The sequence below is a fragment of the Bactrocera tryoni genome, unplaced genomic scaffold (assembly GCF_016617805.1).
Source record: "Bactrocera tryoni isolate S06 unplaced genomic scaffold, CSIRO_BtryS06_freeze2 scaffold_7, whole genome shotgun sequence".
Lineage (NCBI taxonomy): Eukaryota > Metazoa > Arthropoda > Insecta > Diptera > Tephritidae > Bactrocera > Bactrocera tryoni.
Genome location: NW_024396366.1, coordinates 20,733,634 through 20,756,217, shown reverse-complemented (window position 1 = coordinate 20,756,217; position 22,584 = coordinate 20,733,634). Strand labels below are relative to the sequence as shown.

The window sequence follows — 22,584 nt, the reverse complement described above, 5'->3', positions numbered from 1 at the left end:
GCAATGGTTATTTCACCGGCAATATGAAGCAAAAGACAAAATTCGGTTTTATTTTGTTTCATTTAATTATAAGAAACACAATTTGGGGTTTTTATTTTATTTAATTAAAAAATACACAATTTAGGTTTTGTTTTAGTCACTGCACTGCCAAAATAGATATGTATGCAATAAATCGTGCGGAAACTGACGCTGCGTGATGCGTTCGCTCGGTTCAGGATCGACGAAAAGAAGGGGCCGTCGTTCTCTGAAACGATCGCTTTTGATGGTTGGATAGTGTAGAGTTGTGGTGTGATGTCCGCATGTGTGGTATATTCGTGTGTAGTAGTGTGTGGTGTCTTCATGTGGAATGTCTGCATGTGTGGTGTCTTCATTTGTGGATCGCGTTAGTGTGGTGTGTTGTCGTGTTGCCGTGTGGTAGTTCAGTGTCGGATGTATAGAGGGGAGAGCTAACTCATCTAGCCATCTCTAAACATTGAAATAAGTTCACATTTCACTTTTATTTTGCTATATTTTACCTAAATTTATTAATTTAAAAATCACTTAGCACACTCATCGTTGAGAAGGTTAGATTGTTTACAATTATGAGGAAAATGAGCCCTGCCACGTCTTAAACAGCAAATATGTAGGGTTTTTAACAATTATTCTTTGTTTGTTTTTTCGTGTTCTTTTTTCTATATTAACTATAAAATACTTTCTACATATGTATATGTGTAAGATGTGATTTATGTGACTGAAGTACTTTCGCGTAGTACTCCTTTCTGCGTTGGCGGCCTTCGGCCGCGCTTTAAAAAAATAACCCTGATCGAGCGAATACCCGGGGCGACAGAAGTACTTTCGCATAGTACTCCTATGCTCCCTAAAATATATTGAGTTTCGTTATAAAGTGGTTATATTTTTTGGTTATTTTTCACTGATATTGAAACAAAATTTGAGGTTTCGTTATAAAAAAATTTTGGTTATTATATCTGTCAGCGCTTTCCATTTATTTTTGATAATACGTTGTTTTGTATACTAGGTGACAATATATGTATATAATATTATTATATAATAATATTACTATATATACTATATAATATTACTTATTTGTTTATTAAATTAAATAAAAAACATATCCATATGAATGGATAGAGAAATTTTTGGGAAGAAAAGGAATTTCAGCGAATTTCCTTATTATCACATGGCAGCATTCCATTTCGCACACACATGATGTTCACTACGAGTGTAAAATGTAATTTTTAAAATAAGATTTCTTCGGTAAAAAAACTGTTAAAAGTGTAAAATGTGGATTTATTTAAAAGATTATAGTTTAATTTAATTAATTTGAAGTGAAAAATGTGAGAAAAGTGTGTTTAGTGTGGTAAAATAGCTTGTTGAAATGTTCGAATTTTGGGAATTTTTGAATTTTGAGATCGAATACCTCGTAAACTAAGCGTTTGCGGTACCTATAACCTTTCATATTTTTTAATCAGGAAGACTTCCTCTTTCCAACGGTACCTTCAAATCGCGGCGCCAAAGAAATCGGAATTGTGCCCAGTGGCGTTTTGTGGGCATTGCCTTGTTCAGATTACTAACATCTGCGTAACCAACCTTGCACAGACGAACGGACGGACGGACATGCAAATATCTGGATTTCAACTCGTCTTGTTATCCTGATCTACGTATACATTGTGACATAAAAGTACCTATAATTTTTAATTTAAAATCCCGGGTAAATGATTAAAAAAAAAATGGATTTCGTTAAGTTGATAGAGCTCTCGTTAATTACTATGCCAAATAAGAGCACGATCTGCTTGTATTAACTAGTTTGTTTTATCAAAAGCATACCCCTCCGAGTGGTACAAAGCCTTCAAAAAGGGTCGAGAGATCGTTAAAGCAATGCGTCGCTCTTTACGACCTTCGGCCACTTCAACTGATGAAAATATTATAAAAGTGAAAGATATGCTGGTTGAAAATCATAGGACAAGTGTTAGACAGATGACAAGACATCTCTCGCGAGTGAGCTTGAATAATTTTGGTGGATATTTCTTTCTCGATTCGTCCCACTAAAGGTGATTTTTTCATTCTTGATTGTGCGAATTCGAACCCACATTCATTTTTTTTTCAATATCTTTTTTATTATTTATTAAAACTGTTTTTTGTTTTAAAAGCCTAACAATAAGTTATAAAATCTTAAATCTATTTAAAAACTAGACTCGCTCAAGCAAGTGAATGAGCTGTTTTGGTGATACGTTGCTCCTTAGTACGCGGGCATATCTCTTCCTTTTAGCCGTGTTTGATCGCAGCAATGTACGAAAGCATTAACCAAAAGGTTTGGATGATCTCGGAGTTTAGATATATATTTAAATCTGCTGTCTTCTACTTCTTTCTTTACCATAGAAATACCAAGGTATTTATGGATATTTTCATAACACATGTACCATGGTGATCACGAGATTGTTCTAAACATTTTTGATTGGAACCTTTGTATGATATCAATATTAGGTCGTACCCCACAGATGAATGCCATACATCCAAATAGGTTTTATACAAAAGCACTTGGTTATATAGGCTAAGTTTGGAGTTTTTATTTTATAGCCAATTTAAATTTGCAAATCTTATCTTCATGCAAGTTATTTTACTATATATGTAAATGTTTTCTCCACATAAGTCTTCTATCTAGGTGAATACCAAGATAAGTTACTTCATTCGCTTGGGGTACTAAAATATTGTTAATTTTTACTGCCGGTCATATTTTTGGTTTTAGCGAAAATGTAATATGTTTACACTTTTGTTCATTCACATTTATGCGCCAGTTGGAATTCTAGCACGGCTAATATTCGTGATGCTATTATATGGCATTTGTTACGGCTCACTTTAGCTGTGTCGTCCACAAAAGTTGAAGTTACTACATTGTTAGCTGTTGGAAGATCTGCTGTATTATATGATGTATAGTGTTGGGCCTACCACACTGCCCTGTGGTACACCAGCCCTTATCTGTCCTTCATCAGATATGAAATCTCCCACTTTTACCACAAATTTTCTATTTTTTAAATAAGACTCCAATGTTTTATACAATTCTAATGGTAGAAAGTTTTTAAACTTATATAAAAGGCCTTCATGGCACACCTTATCAAACACCTGAGCCACGTCTAGAAATATAGCTGAGCCTCTGTGCTGAAATGCTTTTCTTATTTCGTTAGTAATTCTATTTACTTGCTCTAGCGTGGTATGTTTTTTACTAAACCCGAATTGATGCGTTGGTATTATATTATTTTCGTGGAGGAGAGGAGTCATAATTGATACTAACAATTTTTCAAGTGTTTTAGAAAGACAGGGTAGAAGACTGATTAGTCTGTATGAAGACGGCTGTGTTAAGTCTTTCCCAGGTTTATCTTTCAAAATAATCTGCGCCTTTTTCCATGATTTAGGATAATATCCGAGATTAAGAATTGCATTGAAGAGCAAAGAGAGCACTTCCACAGCAATATTTGGTAACCCAATTAACATTTTTGGGGTAATATTATCATCCCCTGGTAACTTTTTTTTAGTTATTTTATTATTTTAGTAACTTCAGAAGTAGAAGTCCTAATAGACACAAGCGGCTCGTTAAGGTATTGGGCAAGGTTGGCAACTTAAAGTTGTTCTTTGGGCAATTGGGTTGAAATACCTTTTCTAGGTGATTTGCAAAGCAAATTGCCTTATCATCATCACTACGTGCCCAATTGCCATTCAACTGTCTTAGAGGCATGTTGGAGTCAGTTAGTGGCTTCATGGACTTTTGGGCTTTCCAAAGAGAGTTTTGCTTGCTAGAATTTCGACACAGTTTCTTTATATAATTTTCAATGTTGTGTTCTTCAACGCGTTTAAGCTCTTTTTTAACCTTCGAACAGCAGATTTCAGTTGAAGGGGAGCGATTTAACTGCCATTCACGTCTAGCTTGTCTTTTCTCATTTACAAGTATCTCTATTTCATTATTGGTGATCTTTCTAAAACCAACTGGCTTATTATTTCTTTTTTATTTTTTCAGAACAGCTGCATTAGTTATTACGTCATTAAATTCTCTTATACTTTCATCAATGTCTCTACCTGTATTTATTTCGCAAACAGTATTGATGTGGCAGCTGATCTACTTTCTATACTTCAACCAGTTAGTTTTATGTGATGTTAGAGAAACTTTTGGCTCAAATATCATGGGCTGTTCGTATAACTTTATTAGTACAGTAGAATGATCAGATGAAAAGTCTGTACATGTCATAAGCGATCTATCTATATTTTTGAGTACAACAAAATCTATTAAGTCAGCTTACCAGGAGATATTATGTCCCGCCGGTTCTATGCACCGGAATTGACTCTGATTTTATCCGACAAAGGGCTGTTTTTTCGGCGACAATCCGCATCAAAGCGAAGTTCTTCAACATATCGCTGATTTGCGCCCACGCCCCGACGGAAGAGAAGGGCGAGGTGACCAAAGGCCTTCTATGAGCGCTTGGAGCGCGCTTATGAGAGCTGCCCCCGCCACGATGTCAAAATCGTGCTTGGCGACTTTAACGCCAGGGCGGGCAAAGAAGGTATCTTTGGCACTACTGTCGGTAAATTCAGCCTCCACGACGAAACTACCCAAATGGGTTGAGGCTGATTGACTTCGCCCGAAATATGATTATCTGTAGTACTAGATTCCAGCATAAGAAGATTCATCAAGCCACCTGGCTGTCTCCGGATCGAAAAACTTCCAACCAGATCGATCATGTTGTGATAGACGGAAGACACGTCTCCAGTGTTTTAGATGTGCGTGCGCTCCGAGGTCCTAACATTGACTCGAACCACTATCTTGTTGCAGCCAATATTCGGACCCGCCTCTGTGCAGCAAAAAACGCACGTCAAGAAACACAAGGAAGGTTCGACGTCGAGAAGCTGCAATCACAACAGACAGCCGAACGAATTTCTACTCGGCTTGCACTCCTGCTCTCTGAGAGCACTCGTAAACAACTCGGTATAAGGGAACTGTGGGACGGCATTTCAAACTCCTTAGGTACAGCTGCAACCGCAGCCATCGGTTTTCGGAAAGTTGAAAAGAACAGCTAATACGACGAGGAGTGCCGTGTCGCAGCGGAGAGAAAACAGGCTGCTAACCTCGCAACGTTACGATCGACCACAACACGTGCGGGATGGGATAGATACCGAGAGTTGAAAAGGGAAGCGAGACGCATTTGCAGACAGAAAAAGAAAGAGACCGAAATGCGTGAGTACGAAGAGCTAGATAAGCTGGCCGACAGGGGTAATGCTCAGGACGGGAGCATACTCTTGTAGTATGCCCAGAGCATACTTAAATTATGGAGGGAACACTTCTCCAGCCTGCTGAATGGCAGTGAACGCACAACGCCAGGAGAAGGCGAACCCGATTCCCCAATCGATAACGATGGAGCAGACGTTCCATTGCCCGACCATGAAGAAGTTCGAATAGGAATTGCCCGCCTGAAAAACAACAAAGCGGCAGGGGCCGACGGATTGCCGGCCGAGCTATTCAAACACGGCGGCGAAGAACGTATAAGGAGCATGCATCAGCTTCTTTGTAAAATATGGTCGGACGGAAGCTTGCCCAACGATTGGAATTTAAGTGTGCTATGCCCAATCCATAAAAAAGGAGACCCCACAATCTGCGCCAACTACCGTGGGATTAGCCTCCTCAACATCGCATATAAGGTTCTATCGAGCGTATTGTGTGAAAGATTAAAGCCCACCGTCAACAAACTGATTGGACCTTATCAGTTATCAGTGGCTTCAGACCTGGAAAATCAACAACCGACCAGATATTCACCATGCGTCAAGTCTTGGAAAAGACCCGTGAAAGAAGAATCGGCACACACCACGTCTTCGTCGATTTCAAAGCTGCTTTCGACTGCACGAAAAGGAACTGCCTTTATGCCGAATGCTGAATTTGGTATCCCCGCAAAACTAATACGGCTGTGTAAACTGACGTTGAGTAACAACAAAAGCTCCGTCAGAATCGGGAAGGACCTCTCCGAGCCATTCGATACCAAACGAGGTTTCAGACAGGGCGATTCCCTTTCGTGCGACTTCTTCAACTTGCTACTGGAGAAAATAGTTTGAGCTGCAGAACTAAATAGAGAAGGTACTATCTTCTATAAGAGTGTACAACTCCTGGCGTATGCCGATGGTATTAATATCATCGGCCTCAACACCCGCGCCGTTAGTTCTACTTTCTTTAGACTGGACAAGGAAGCACAGAAAATGGGTTTGGCAGTGAACGGGGGCAAGACGAAATATCTCCTGTCATCAGACAAACAGTCGTCGCACTCGCGACTTGGCTCTCACGTCACTGTTGACAGTCATGACTTTGAAGTTGTAGATAGTTTCGTATATTTGGGAACCAGTGTAAACACCACCAACAATGTCAGCCTGGAAATCCTAATAATAAAAATAATAATATTAATAACTCTAGCCAACAGATGCTATTTCGGACTGAATAGGCAATTGAAAAGTAAAGTCCTCTCTCGACGAACAAAAGCCAAACTCTTTAAGTCACTCATAATTCCCGTCCTGCTATATGGTGCAAAGGCTTGGACGATGACAACAACTGATGAGTTGACGTTGCGAGTTTTCGAGAGAAAAGTTCTCCGAAAGATTTACGGTCCACTGCGCGTTGGGCACGGCGAATATCGCATTCGATGGAACGATTAGCTGTGTGAGATATATGACGACATTGACATAGTTTAGCGAATCAAAAGACAGCGGCTACGCTGACTAGGTCCCCCGAACCCGCCGGGGGAAGCAAAGGAAGACCTCCACTCCGTTGGAAGGACCAGGTGGAGAAGGAACTGGCTACGCTTGGAATATCCCATTGGCACCATGTAGCGAAAAGGAGAAACGACTGGCGCGCTGTTGTTAGCTCGGCTATAATCGCTTACGCCATTACGTGTCTACACCTATTAAGAAAAAGAAGAAACGCAATGAATACCAACGTATTCACCAGATTTGGCTCCGTGTGATTATTTTTTTTGTTCCCCAAATTGTCAAGTGTATTACATCTGGTGGCGAAAAATCAAAATAAATATTGATGAATAATTAAATAGTCTGCGTTTTATTTACAATTCCCAGATTCGCAATTAATATACTTATATGTACAAATAACTTGATTACATCGTCAAATTTGAGTTGATGATACAAACAACTGCTAGGTGAAAAAAACTAGTATACTAGCAACACTTTGCAAGAGTATCAAATCAGCAATAATGCCGAGCTGTCGTGTCTTATGGTGTGGACAAAAACAATTGACGACGGCGCAACTTTGCATTTGTGCACTGATTGAAATTTGTTTCGTAACTTTCAAAAGTGCAACGACACAATCTGGTTAGTATTGAACTAATGTATTGAAGCCAGGGATCGCAACTATGCGGTGTGAAAGCGTACAGCTACAGTATACTATTTTTATACGAAAATGGGAAAAAATAAGTGTTTTAATAGGGTAGTGCCTTTAAAAGGCATCGATGGACACGTAAATGTTGACTGTTTAATAGATATGGTGAATAAGAAGTTGGTTTAGACCTTGGTAAAGTACCAGGCGAAATAGTATGTGAAAAGTGCTCAAAAGCTAAGATATATGTTAAATAACCATGCCAAACCGGTCATCAAGCAAAACGGCTTGACCACAAAATATTAATTTTAAATATAGCTTACTACTTTGTTATTGTTTTTTTTTTTGTATTTTTATGGAGGGTGCCAATACTTTGGTTTCGGTATAATTAGCACTTTTTTCTTTTATAATTACTTTTAAATAAATATAAGAGATAATTAAACGAATTAAAGGAAATATAATTCATAACTATTCGTCCTAACTAAGGATTTTTTTTGGTATTCAAAACTTATTTTATAAGCCATAAAAACAGTGCTAAAATCAAGATATCTTGCTGTGCCAATACTTTTGTTCGTAACTGTATATATAAAAATGAAACGGCTTTTTTGTATGCCCGCGCATCACGACCAAACCACAGCACAAAAAGACGTGAAAATTTGCATGGGTATTCCTTTAGTCCTGTAGAAGGTTTTAACGGTATCCTTTTTCGCAACTTATGTCTATATTTATAACTCAAGAACGGCTGAACCGATTTTGCTGAAAATTGGTGATGAGGTAGCTTGGAACCTCGCGACGGCCATATTCTACTTTCTATTCATAAAAAAAAAATCATATTTCAAAACATAAGCATGTGTTCAATGCTTACATATGTAAAACTCACTTGAATATTTTAATACTTCACAAAAAAAAACAACAAATAACATCGCACAGCTATTGACAGAGTATAGTAATTTTGTTTTACATTCGTAATCATTGAAATTTGTGATTGTATATTTGGAAAGTTTCATCAACTATATTTAATTAAGTTAACGAAAAGGAAAATGTCCTCATCAAGGAACACTCGTGAGGCCTAGAAAAAGAAGAAATCGAGAGAAGACGAAAATGAAAAACAACATGAAAGGAGACTTTTAAACATGAGAGACCAGCAGTAAGACTGAGTCAGAATCGGAAACGCAGAGGTTTAAATTTCGATATGCAAAACGAAGCGTTTAATTATGACTACAGTTGACTAAAACAGCCACCTGAGCCGTTGTTAAGTTTGACGTCCGACGAGTCGAAACTTTTCATACAAAATATGCGCAGGTACAACTCTTGCTTTCAAATGACATCTTTTGGAGCAACCCAAGTAGTAACAGAAGCATGGTATACATATGCCTAAATTTAAAACTCAAGAACAGATTTACCATCGAGCAGGATCGCTGTTACCTGAGCCTGATCAGAATCCGCGATGTTTGCAGATATATTTTACAGGGAATACTGATGTTCAGACTGATCAACGTTGTGGGAACATTACAGGCTTAAATCGCGATATTGTGTTGGATTACAACAAATGCTACACCACAGAAATAGTTTAACAACATGTTTAAGAGTACTATTGAAAGAATGCCCAATAATGATTATAAAATTGTCATAAGAGCAGACAAAACACCAATGGAAGACCACGAACGACGCTACAATGCACCAATATCAAACGAAGTTGCAATTATCATTGTCGGCAATGAGTTTGATAAGAGGGATATTGTTCTTCACAAACAAAAAGCCGCACTAATACGTATATCCGAAACTCATCGATCATATGCAGCTTTGCAGTACCCGTTGCCGTTTTGGGAAGGCGAAGATGGAAACAATTTTAACGTATATCAAATTGACTCTGTGACACATGCCACCACGAACAAGAAAGTTTCAGCAATGAATTTCTACGCTTATCGTATAATGATAAGAGAAGGTCATCATTATCTTTTACGTTGTGGACGAATTTTTCAACAGTTTTTGGTCGACATGTACGCAAAAACCGAAAGTGAGTGTTTTTTTTTCTTAAGAATTAATCAAAAGAATCTCCATGCAGAAGAACACGTTCACCTCTGAGACGCTATATCAAGAGATGGCAATGCAGAAGATATTGAGCAAATGGTAACTCTACCTTCCTTATTTACCGGTAGCCCTCGACATGTACACGAATATACGCAAGATGCCATGACTTACGTAAGAAATTACGGGCGCGCTGATCTATTTATAACATTTACTTCCAATCCTAAATGGAATGAAATTGAGTCACTTTTGCTTCCGGGACAGACTGCAGGAGACCGACATGATCTGACTGCGAGAGTTTTCAAGCAGAAATTGAGTAAAGACGCAATCGTCAAATTAAAAATATTCGGTGAAGTTAGATGCTTCATGTATACGATTGAGTAAAAGAAAAAATTCATTCTGATCACATTGACAAGATCATCTCAGCAGAACTTCCTGACAAAGAAACAGAACCGCTCTTATTTAAAGTCGTTGGCATAAGCACGATCCACGGTCCTTGCGGTGCATTCAATACTATATAGCCATGTATGAACGTGCACGAAAAGATATCCGCAGGAAAGCACTTCCTTCTTGAAACTCAAGCTGGACAAGATGGCTACCCGATGTACAAAAGAAGAAAACTTGAAGACGGAAAACACGTGGCAGTTGTAAACATAAAAAAAAATTATTTAATCGGAAACAAAGTTCTGAATTACCTGATACAATGAAAAGAAGAAGTAATGCTCTTGGCCGAGTATACACAGTTCATCCTAATAACGCAGAATATTTTTATTAATGAATGCTTCTGCATGTCGTAAAAGGGCCAACATCAATTAAGGATTTGAGAACTGTTGAAGGGGAGGTCTGCTCAACATATCGTCAAGCGACTCTGGAGAAGTTACAGCTCTAAAAACGTGCAAAATCATTATTTGGGATGAATGCACTATGGCTCAGAAAAAAGCTCTTGAAACTTTAGCCAGAAATCTGCAAGATCTGAGAGGACAGAACACAACGATGGTAGGGGCACTCTTGCTGCTCGCTGGGGATTTCCGTCAAACTCTCCCTGTAATTCCAAGAGGCAGCAGATGAGATGAGATGCGTGCCTCAAGTCTTCATTTTTATGGAGACGAGTTGAGAAATCAACACTATCAACAAATATGTGTGTACATTTGCAAGGCGATGAACCTTATCAAGAATTTTCGCAACAGCTTCTTCGTATTGGAAAAGGAACATTTATGAATATGCCTGGAAAAAACTCAGTAACATTTCCAGACAACTTCTGCAACTTGACTGAGTCAATAGATGATGTAGTTAACAGCGTCTTCCATGATTTAGAGGCAAATTTTATAAATATAAAATAATATACCAAGTTGCCAGGCACTGTGACAACGTACAAGTCCATTGACACAGTTATTGCTCAGAAACAAGCTGTCAACTAGACTGTAGAGTATCTGAATTCGCTAGAACTGCGAGGAATGCCGTCTCATAACTTATTTCTGAAAGTTGGAACACCAATAACGATGTTAAAAAATTTTAAAGCACCTAAATTGTGCATTGGAACTCTATTGATCGTCAAAAATTTATATCCTAACTTAACTGAAGAACAATTTTGTCTGGCATATCGGCAGGTGATGATGTCTTCATAACCCGCTTTCCTCTCATTCCTTTTGATTCAAAAGACTGCAGTGTCCGATTCGCCTAGCTTTCGCAATGGCAATCAACAAGACACAAGGGCAGTCACTGAACGTCGCAGGAATTCATTTGGAACCTTTATGCTTTTCACATGAGCAGTTATACGTCACTTTCTCAAGGGTGGGCAACTCACGAAATCTATACATTTATGCTATAAATAATACAACAAATAACGTTGTTTACCAAATTGCATTAAAATCATATTAAAGTCTATTGCCAACGAAATAAAGGTCTATGATAATTGTTTTCCTCGAAGGATACGTCAACTTTAACGCGAGGTAAGCCGCGGGTTCAGGCTAGTTACATACATATGTACATATATTGTAGCTAAATTTATTTATGATAAATCGTATATTTGTGTGTTTTTTCTAAAAACAGAAAAATGTTGCGTTTGTGTAATTTAAATACTATATAGCTATGGCAAACAGGGTGCAGGGTGAAGAACTTAAAACGTGTTTTCGTATTTCTAATCAAACTTCAACATATTTTTTTTATATTTATAATGAATTTAAAGAACCACATAAGCACTATTTTGTTCGACCAATTTTTGCAATTTTTCCGCTAGAGACATTATTCCACCAGTGCAAAACTTTATTTCTCGGCGAAACAATTTTATAAGTAATTTTCACAGGCTTCTCTTGAAGCCAACTTTACTCCATTAAGGGAGTTCTGCATTGACTGAAAGGTAGTCCAATGGTGCAAGGTAGTGGCTATATGGTAGATGCATCAAAACTTCCGAGGCAAGCTCTCCCAGTTTTTGCCTAGTCATAAAAGATGTGTGCGGTCTAGCGTTGGCCTGATGGAAGACGAAACCCTTCATCAGTTGTTGACAGTAAAATGTAGAATCAATCGTTTGACCAGGCTGGAGCAGCTCATAGTAGATGATTTCTTTCCAATCCCACCAAATACTCGGCATAACCTTTCGAGCCGTCCGCGACCATTTGTTGAGCTTCACCACGCTTGAACCATGATTTTTTTCGCACACTATTTTCGTATTTAATTCACTTTTCGTCTCCTGTTACCATTCGCTGCACAAATGGTTCGATTTCATTTCGTTTCTGCAAAGAATCGTAGATGTTAATTCGGTCCATTAAATTTTTCACAGGCAATTCATGTGGCACCTAAATATCGAGCTTCTTTTTGTAAACAGCCTTTTTTAAATGGTTCAAAACCGTTTAATGATGAATATTAAGTTCCCTAGCGATGTCATGGCTGCTTATGTGATGGTCTTGGTCAATCTTTTCCATATTTCCGTTGACTTTTTCAACGATTGTTCGACCAGAGTGAGGTGCGTCTTTTTTTTTTCCTATTCTGTAACTCGATTCGAAAAAAAAAAGTACTCGAACTCGGAGTTTTTATATTCTGTAACTCGAATTTCGGATTATCAAGCCAATTTTCGAATAAAATATTCGTTAGCTTTTGAGTTGTAGAAAGCAAAAACGAAAATTGTGCGTGTTTATTCTGGCACAGGGTGGTACAACTTTCACATAATTATAAAGAAGATCCGAATTTCGATTAGAATGCATTTACGAATCGAGATACAGAATAGGGCCCCAGGACGAAAGCGAGTTAACGGTTGTGGTAATAAAGAGTGTCATGAACGAGCCTTCACTCCTTGCATCATCCCATATGTCAAACAATAGCGAGGGTGGCGGCTAAATCCTGCAGAAAGAAGCAGGCGTAAGTGGTGGGTACCGATATTAACGCCCGTTATACGATGTTGGCAGTGCACGGACAACTTTGAAAACTTATTAGAAGACCTAGTCAGTGTGCACTTCTCCGGTTGTATGCACGCAGTGAGTACTAGCTACGAAGAGAATAGTGTGGAAACTTCCCGAAAACAACATAACAAGAAATAAATAGAATAGGAAATTCGCTCCTTCGACCAATAAAATCTTCCGGTATGGACAGAATCATTTTAGCCATGATGCACCATGTGGTTTATCTATCTGTCCTGCCGCTAAATGGGATTTTCAGGGGATTCCTAAAGTTCATCTATAGAAGAGAGGCTAGAAGCACCCAACCTACTTGAACGAGTTCTGTTCTATAAGCTATAATCTTTCAAACTTAAAACATTAGAGGAAAATTGGTATGTGCATATCAGGGCCGTAACGTCACCTGGAAGCTTTCCCAAAGCCCAACACACATACACTAAAGGCACATCCGTAGAAACTGCTCTCCATACATTGGTATTAAACCTCGAAAGGCTGTATAATATAAGGATTACACGCTTGAAGTGACACCTCTGGCGCATTCAATAATGTTCCTATGGAATCCATTAAGAATGGTAACGAGCCATTAGAGGTGAATAATTTGGTGAGAAACTTAGACGGCAAAGCCCACAATACTTGTATAGCGACTATGAAGACAACAGGAGAATTGAGCATCGCAAAAAGGTGGGGTTGAATCCGGAGAAAATGGATCTGGTTGTGTTCACAAAAAATTAAAAAATCCCTCCAAGGTGGCTCCCTTCGATAAAATGGACATAATTTTCTCTCACGGACCGCGCCTTGGGGTAGTCTTGAGAGCAAACTGCTATAGAAACATATTGTGGAAGACTATCAATGCATTTTATGCATGTAGGCAGATACTCCGCACAACTTGGCGGTTTTCTCTTTCTCCCTTGCACTGTTGCTACACAACTTTTGTAAGATCAATTGAAATTTACCTACCGGAGGCCAACGGAAATGGTTCAGATTGACCGCAGTAGAATTTATATACATATGGAACATTCGGCTATAGCTCGAATACGGGGTCTTTACGACAATCTAGACAAGAGCGTTTCAAGAAAGGATAAAGTTCTATGGAGAGATCTATTAGGATGTGAAACTGCAAAGGTCATGCAAAGCAGTAGATCAAAAATACACAAAGTTCCTGCTCACTCTTGTTAGAAGATAGCACGGTATCAGGAAAACAATGGCTCGTTTCTTGTGCAGTTGTCCAGCACTTGCATGGCAACTATTGCCCGGGAAATAGGAAATTTAATGTTTAAGTAACTAATTTCATATCAGATGAATGACTGATAAGAGCTGGTGTGCCTCGACGGAGTAGCAGATATTTCAACTGGTAATAACAAATTTATATCGACCTTTGCGAATGACACAGCCATAGTAAGCCGCAATAATTGCGGTAAAGAAATACCAAACTACCCAGCTTTTCTATTTAAAAGGTTTTATTACCTATTGTTCGACTTCAAGTACGCAGATTCAATAAATAAAGATATTTTAGCAAAACAAAAAACAAAAATGAATATGTGGTATCAAAAGACAAAACATTGCTTTTTAAGAATATTGACGTGAGTGACAATATGGAATCACTTTGATATCATATTGAACTAGCTGATCCGGCATATTTCGTACTGCCTCAATCGATAGATGGAAGAGCTAAACTTTTCTATAAAGTAATTTTAAAACAAACAAAACGAATCCGTATTTATTAAAAAAAAAACATTTTTTGAATGAAGCATGAAGTTTTATTATTATTTTCGACACATCATGTCTTTTACTTACAAAACGGAGTTTTCGAGAAATACAGGCTATTTATAAGATTTAAATTTGATACTGACAGACACACACAATTGTGATACACTCTGTTAATCAATTTAAACCTTTTTCACAAACTATATTTTTTGTTTTGTTATGTGGTACGGAAATAAACAAAGAATACAATTTTCCGACGCGCGAACACGCGGCGTATAATTGTCCATGCGCAAAGCAGGGACGTTGATTCCGCAGCAATTCCAGTGCATTTAAAAACTCCGTGGGATAGTTGACTACTTTATTCTGGTTCATAACAGTGTCGACTGAAGAAAACCAACTGTTCTGGAAGAAAATTCTGAATGCCATTTATGATTATTGGACTGTTATGCAATGAGCTGTTTCTGCCAATGCATATTGTTGTTCTTGTTTCAACTTATATTTTAATGTATCGTGCATATGACAATAGGGTGTCTCATTATTGTAAATTTCTGCAGTCATTTGTAGTGTTGGATTCAAAGTTTGACGGCGCCCAAGATGCAAAACATCCTCAGACATGTCACCTCTGTACTTAACCCACAAATCTTTTGGATTCGAGGGGAATCATGTCGATATGATAATCGCAAGCAATGCGGCGATGAAGATATTACAGAATCCTTGAGCGTATCATACCAGTGTGAATGTTTCAAGTAAATGTAATAGTTGACATGCTTCACGGTAAGTCGCACACAGCTGTTCACTAACTGTTCTCGATGTCGGACCGCGAACATCACCAACAACAACCGCAAATAATAACATTCATCGTTATTTGGATGCACTGTGTAGATGCGACCCAGAGCACCTGAAGCAAATACATTTGGATATCCTTCAACTGGTGTTCCTTGTTTTCGACGCAGAAACGATTTCGATGATGCATACCATGTGAAATAGCGTGACATATCAGTATACAGCAAAGTACGAGCTAAATCATCAGTTTGACAGTCTGTGAAGAAACTTATTAACGCTGTCGACGGTGGACATGCCGCTCTCTCTTCCGCGTTATGATTCATTAATATAAACTCGTTGACTTTTTTCTAATATATATTAAAATTTGTTTTTGCCTGGTACCGAAGCTGCGTTACAGGTATATACCATTTTTAAATAATTTTGTGTATTTCTTAAAAAAATTCTAAACTTTAAAAATACTCGTATATGTTGCAATTTATTTCTCTACTCCATTTTGCAGTTTGTAAAATTTGGTAACAAAATGTTTTGCTTTACAGGAGCCTCTACCTCATTTTGCTACATTTTAGGGTCCTGTTGAGCTTAATTTTTTTGAAATCGCCACATCTGAATCGTATTTCCAGTCCAAGTGTTCCACTTAGTATTGTGCATTTTGCTCGAACTTCTCAGAATTTATGTACACGCCCTTATCAGTGTGATATAGCTTAGTTAAATGTTAAATAACATTCTTTGTTATAAGTAAGTTATGACTTTTTGTTTAGAATTTATGCTTGTAAGTAAAAATGAACAATTTCTGATTTTTTTACAAACCATCCTCATTGGATACCCTTCAAAGAGGTTCAGGCCATTTTTAATTTCATGCAACGATTTAATCAGCCATAGCGAACAAACAAAATCCCAACTTATTTTTATATAAATATAAGATATTGTTTTTTTTATAACATTCTACTGCGAATATTTCGAAATAGTCATCATACAATTTAATATCGAAAAAAATGAATGGGACATGAGTACATATATATAATGGTTTACTTTAATAAGCTGCTTACAGCTTCAAATTCTTTTTCATTACTGATTTTAATTACTTTTTGTTCTCTCGATGTAGGCGATTCCCCTAAACAACACCTTTTAAATTTTGCAAGGTATCCGCTTTCTGAATCACTTTGAAGCAGTTCACTCGTAACATTTCCTTGATTAAGTTCAGGCATTACATCGTCCAGTATTTTTAACTCTCTTCTCGTAAACAGTAAGTCCAAAGCTTTTCGTATACCAATCATAACAACCAACATTAATGGAAACAAAATAGATGTCTCAGAAAATGATTTGATTAGCCATAACATTATAAGACAAGCCAGTTGTATGCCTGTAAAAAGGTGAACCCTATTAACTGGAACCTGTAATATAAAAAATATACATCTTAGTACAAATTTGCTTTTTTTTAAATTAAAATACAAAAGAATAAATAATGAAATGTAATAAAGTTGGTGATGATCCAGTTTGAAAATTCCATTAGTATTCCAATGAGTTCCATTGTATGGAAGTACGAAAGTCATTTCAAGATATATTACATCAATATGGTGATTGGAGGACAGTCTTGGGCCGGACCGTCCATGTAGGAAATTTAGGCAATTGCCTAGGGCGCAAGAATTGTAGGACGACATTTTGGTTAATTACAAAATACCAAAATTAATACCTCTAATCCCTTTAAAGCGATCACAAAGAAGGGAGGCACCTGCGGAATAAAAATTCTGCACAATTTGATATAGCTTCACCGCCTAATAGGTTAAATATAGATATCTCACAAACAACTAGAGCTATTTACATCAATCAAATTTCCTTAGGACGAATTTTGCCAGCAAATACTCCGATATTGTGCAAATCGGATGACAGCTAGGCCCACTCCGCTTGTAAATACTAAAAATGCGTTAGCTTACTAAATAAAACGGTTCGTAGCATTAACTTTTGCAGACAAAATGGTACTTAGGAGACAGTATTGTAATCTTTTCTTCAAAAATTTTTGTTTCTGCATTTTCTGTTTCCTTATACCCTTAGAATTAATGTGGAAATCCACTTTTCGATTGGAAAGTTTCGAAAAAGCAGGCATAGCCGATTAGGGATATGTCAATTTTTCAACATTTATGTTCATCTTTATACACTTTTTTAAACTAGCGGACATGATTCACAAAACTGTCGTCCCTACTATATTCATCATTTCTTATAATTTATTGACAACGTTGTGATAAAATTTATATAAAAAACATTGAAAAAAATTAAAAAAAAAACTTTTTTATTTATGAACATGTTTTCATGATTCTAGTGGGGACTATAACCATTCACGTACTTTTCAAAAACAAATTGAGTTTTTGTGTTTCAGATGATTCAAACATGAGCAACCGTGGCCGCCAGTGAAAAAGCTCATCTCATTCACCCAGCCATTTCTCCCACAGATGTCATCAAAAACTTCCGAAAAAATTTGTTTATATACTCCACGATATACTTCATGATATGTTAAAAAAGTTCTATTGTAGAATAAAAATTTCCAAAAAAAAATTTTAAAAACACAGGACAGATTACTCTACTGACCCCTTAAAGATTTTTGTGAAATTGTTTTTTACCCCTCGCGTAGTTCTAGTTTTATTCGTCGCACCAGGTCATGCTATGCCTTTTTGGAAAGCTCATTTCACGCGCTAACACGTGTTTGATTTATTGTCGTTTCTTTTAAGTCGTTCGTGAGTTATAGCGTCGCAAACATGGAGCAAAATAAAGAGAAAATACGGCATATTTTACAGTACTACTACGATAAAGGCAAAAATGCATCTCAAGCCACCAATAAAATTTGTGCAGTTTATGGACCCGATACAGTTTCCATTTCCACCGCACAACGATGTTTTTAACGTTTTCGTTCTGGTGCAGAGGTGGTCGAAGATGCGCCACGCTCCGGAAGGCCTGTCGTCGAAAATTGCGATAAAATCGCTGAATTGGTCGAAAGAGACCGGCATAGTAGCAGCCGTAGCATCGGTCAAGAGCTGGGCATGAGTCATCAAAACGTTATAAACCATTTGAAGAAGCTTGGAGTCACTAAGAAGCTCGATATATGGGTGCCACACGAATTGACGCAAAAAAACATCTTTGACCGTATCGACGCATGAATCGCAACAAAATCGAATTGTCTTCCATCAAGACAACGCCAGATCACACACATCTTTAGTGACGCGCTAGAAGCTCCGGGAGCTCGGATGGGAGGTTCTTTTGCATCCACCGTATAGTCCGGATCTCGCACCAAGTGATTACCACCTGTTTCTGTCCATGGCGAACACGCTTGGTAGTCTGAAGTTGGCCACAAGAGAGTCCTGTGAAAATTGGCTCTCCGAGTTTTTTGCCAATATGGAAGCGAGCTTCTATGAGAGGGGCATCATGAAGTTGGCATCTCGTTGGGAACGCGTAATCGAACAAAACGACGCATACAAAAAAAAAATTGGCTCTCCGAGTTTTTTGCCAATAGGGAAGCGAGCTTCTATGAGAGGGGCATCATGAAGTTGGCATCTCGTTGGGAACGCGTAATCGAACAAAACGACGCATACAAAAAAAAAATTGGCTCTCCGAGTTTTTTGCCAATAGGGAAGCGAGCTTCTATGAGAGGGGCATCATGAAGTTGGCATCTCGTTGGGAACGCGTAATCGAACAAAACGACGCATATGTATTTGACTTGAATCGCATTATTGTAACCAATTTTATGATCAATTGAAAATTCAATAAAAATACCGCAAGACTTTTTTGACAACCAATATATTTTCATGCTCTCAGATAATGTAGATTCCAAGCTGCTACAGCCAGATTTTTGCCCAACCCTGAATCAAATAGAAACGCACATTACTCTTACGAGCTAAGAGAGGTACCTCATGATTCACACAATATGGGGAAATGGATGAATAAATCCTCGATTTTCCACCTACTGTATGAAGTGAAAATACCTACACCAACATCACCCTGAGCCAAGGTGCACGAGTGCCTGCCGATGGCTGTGAGCGAGAATTTAATAGCTGATCGCAAACGTTTTCCTCCGATGTCCGGACGAGGTCGTAAAAATTTAACGCGTTATTTGCGAATACCGGCTCTGCGAACTCTTTCCGACGAACTTGTGGGACCAAACATGGACGACAACAATAACTAAGTTAAAAACAATTCAACAACAAATGATAGTTCGACGGCTAACGCTTCGACAGAGCGACAGGCATTACAACGAATCAGATCCCAATTACAGAATTTTCAATTGAACTTCTTACACTTTCTCAATTTCTTCTCCTCGCCGAACACCATTCACGAGAGACGGATGGAGATCGACGTCAGATTGTCGAGTCTAGTTCTAACTTCATAAACCCTTAGGTGCTACAAGGAAATCAAGTGCCCAGACCAGGCCTTGTACTTTTTAATGTGCGTTGTTAAAACTTGCGTTTGGAAGACATCAAACTGAAGCTCATACCCGCTTAGGGCATCCCAAAGATATCTCGTGCTCGCATTTGGTTACGGCCTCTAGAGGAGCCACTCGAAAAGTGCTACAGATAGTCTGATAACTCTCATGAATGAGGGTGGCATACACATCACTAACATGCAGGAGACCTGGGTCAGAGAAGAAACCGTTAAAGTGCTGCACAGCAGCAACATTCTTACCAATAATGATGTAAATGCAGGAAGGAGACATAATAATAGGTTGTGACACAAATGCAAGACACTCCATGGGGAAGCTCCAGTACGAATATCAGATGTGAGTTATCTTTCAATATATTTTAAATAGCAATTTAAGGATATGTAATAGATTCGATAAGCCACCATTCATATTATTTAGTTGAAATAGATTTTAAGGGTGGGAGGAAGTCCCGGACCTCTCCCCATCAACGGAAAAAGATAGATTCATAGTTGATGGCTGGAGACTCTGCGAGGAGCGTTCTATATCAGATCACTCCTGGAAACCCTTCAGCATTCGCCAGAAATCCAGCACTCCTCTCCAATATCGAAATCCTTGAAGAACAGTATTGGACAATTTCGCGAGAATAGTAATAACTATAAGCGATAATAGTATTAACATCAGGAATATTCAAGAGTTAAATGCGGAGGTTAAAAAGATAGAGTCCAGTCTTGGGAAATAATAAAGCTCCAAATTATGTTCAATTAGTGGAGAATATGCTGGATAAGTTCGGAGGCCTTGGCTGCAACATGAGTAATAAAATCCATTATTTGCACAGTCACTTGGACCGATTTCCCGAAAATTTGGGTAATTTACGCGAAGAACAAGGAGAAAGGTTTCACCAAGATATCAAAATTATTGAGAATCGGTACCAGGGAAGGTGGGATACACATATGATGGCAGACTACTGTTGGAATTTGCGAAGAGATACTGATCCGGCTGCTCATTCCAGATTGTCTCTTAAAAGAAGCTTTACATTCTGTAAATAGAAATATATATATATATTAGGGCGGGTCGATTTAAAAATCGCCCATTGCTCTATGAAAATTATATTCTAGGGATCAAAATAAGATACTTTGCCGAAGGAACTATACCTCTGAAATGAATTTTGATGTCCCCCAATTTGGGTCGAACCTTTGGGTAGGGGCAAATTTTGAAAAATCCCACTTTGACCCATTTAGAGTGCTCCAATCGAGTCCAAATGTATGGCCGACCCCCACTAACTTTGGACGGCCGATCCACCCATGCCAGTGGCACACCCCTGGAACTCCCCTGGGGGGTTCCCCATACAATCATTTCAAAAAATCACCATTTTTGGTGATTTACATGAAAAAATCAGCTAAATTGCTATGTTAAAATGTTTTTTTTTTATTTTTATTTATTTACTTATAGTAATATCTATTTTTTCTCTTAAGAAATTTATTTAGTCAGAACATATGTAAGTGAAAAAAATTAATTTAAGTGAGTTATAGAAAACAAATTAAAAAAAATTATTGTTTGAAGTCTTTTTTACTTTCAAGTCTGGGCGGGCAATTTCGCACGGCTCTCTAATGTCGTCGCCATAACAGCCTCTACATTTTCCGGTATAACCCGTTTGGAAACGCAAGCTAGCAATTAAACATGTCGTTCCGTTCCTTGTATGTGTGATGGAATTTTTGGATCATTAAACGGTGGATCATCTTGATTTAAATATTCTTTCAATGTATCGTACGGAATGCTTCGCGTGAATGGTGGTTCAAATACGATATTTATATCATTCAAATTGATCATTTCCGTATAACTTGTGCAATTAAAGTTTATATCTGGTTTTTTATAAACTTTAAGTTCCATTGGCTCGTCAACATCGGTTCGATAGCGTAGATTTTTCTTGATGGCACAGTCGCGCTTTTCTTTCCTATCATCAAACAACATTGATAACAAGATATTTTCCGAATGCGCATAATATGAATTATCATTAATTACTTTATTGACAATTTTGCGTAAGCGAGGTTCTAGAAATCGTGACCAACCAATGAACTTGAAAAATAATGCACTGCCGTACACGACAGAGCTGTAATACTTGATATTGAAGTACATTGGCACATAACATTTAATTATAAATTCAACCAGAATTCTTAAATTTGCATCTGGATTTTCCGTTGTCACATATCTATAATCGCAATAATCTAGCGGCCTTGGTGAGCCACCGAGAATGTACAATTTTCCCTGGTTTAATGTTAGCCAGATCCAGCGGAACCACGCCGCTAGAAATTGCATGGGCCATGTCGTATAAGTACTTCGAATCGGTGGAAAATTATTTTTTTTCTGGAGCAGGGAGCATATTTTGCAACTCAATTTTCTGGAAGCCGTCCACCACCTAAAAATATATAATAATAAAATAATTAAAAATGGTTGACAATTATAATAAATGAGTGATAGCAATTACTTACCGGAAGAGTTTCACAAGTTTCGATTTGACGGCTCAGTTTTCCGGTTGCCGATCTTGGTCCAGTGCTGGTTGATTTATCCAAAGCTTCAAACAAATGCCGAAACGGAAGTTCGTTGAAGTGTAGAAGGCAAACAAACCAATGCAATGGTCTTTTTAACAGCAATTCGAATCGTCGTATAATTCCACCGTGTGGGCCAGTGTTTGTTGGCTCACCGTCAGTGCGTATTCCAATTAATGTATCCAGTGATATATTTTTATCGTTGAAAACCCCATTTAATTTTTTTTGTATTCAGCGGTTTCATGTTCCAGTCTTACGTAACCAATGAATTCAGAATTGGGTTCTCTCAAAATAACAAGATGAGGTTCTTTTACCATCCTAGTATGATACTTCTCATCAATTTTATCTATCGTTAAGGTATTATATTTTCTGTCGGCGAATGAAAAC

General features: G+C 37.9%; 1 protein-coding gene across 2 annotated transcripts in view; it reads right to left on the bottom strand.

The window, feature by feature from the left end:
- Positions 1–22,584, bottom strand: part of LOC120781486 (sodium bicarbonate cotransporter 3) — a 375,418-nt gene that overhangs the window by 126,365 nt on the left and 226,469 nt on the right. Inside the window, exon 7 of one of the 2 annotated variants that reach the window (XM_040113708.1) lies at positions 16,047–16,643. The exons of the other annotated variant lie outside the window; for it this stretch is intronic. Within the exon in view, the coding sequence (XP_039969642.1) occupies positions 16,278–16,643 (366 nt within the window). The 3' untranslated portion in view covers positions 16,047–16,277. Of the gene's footprint in view, positions 1–16,046; positions 16,644–22,584 lie in introns of those variants that run through there. 2 annotated transcript variants of the gene reach the window in all.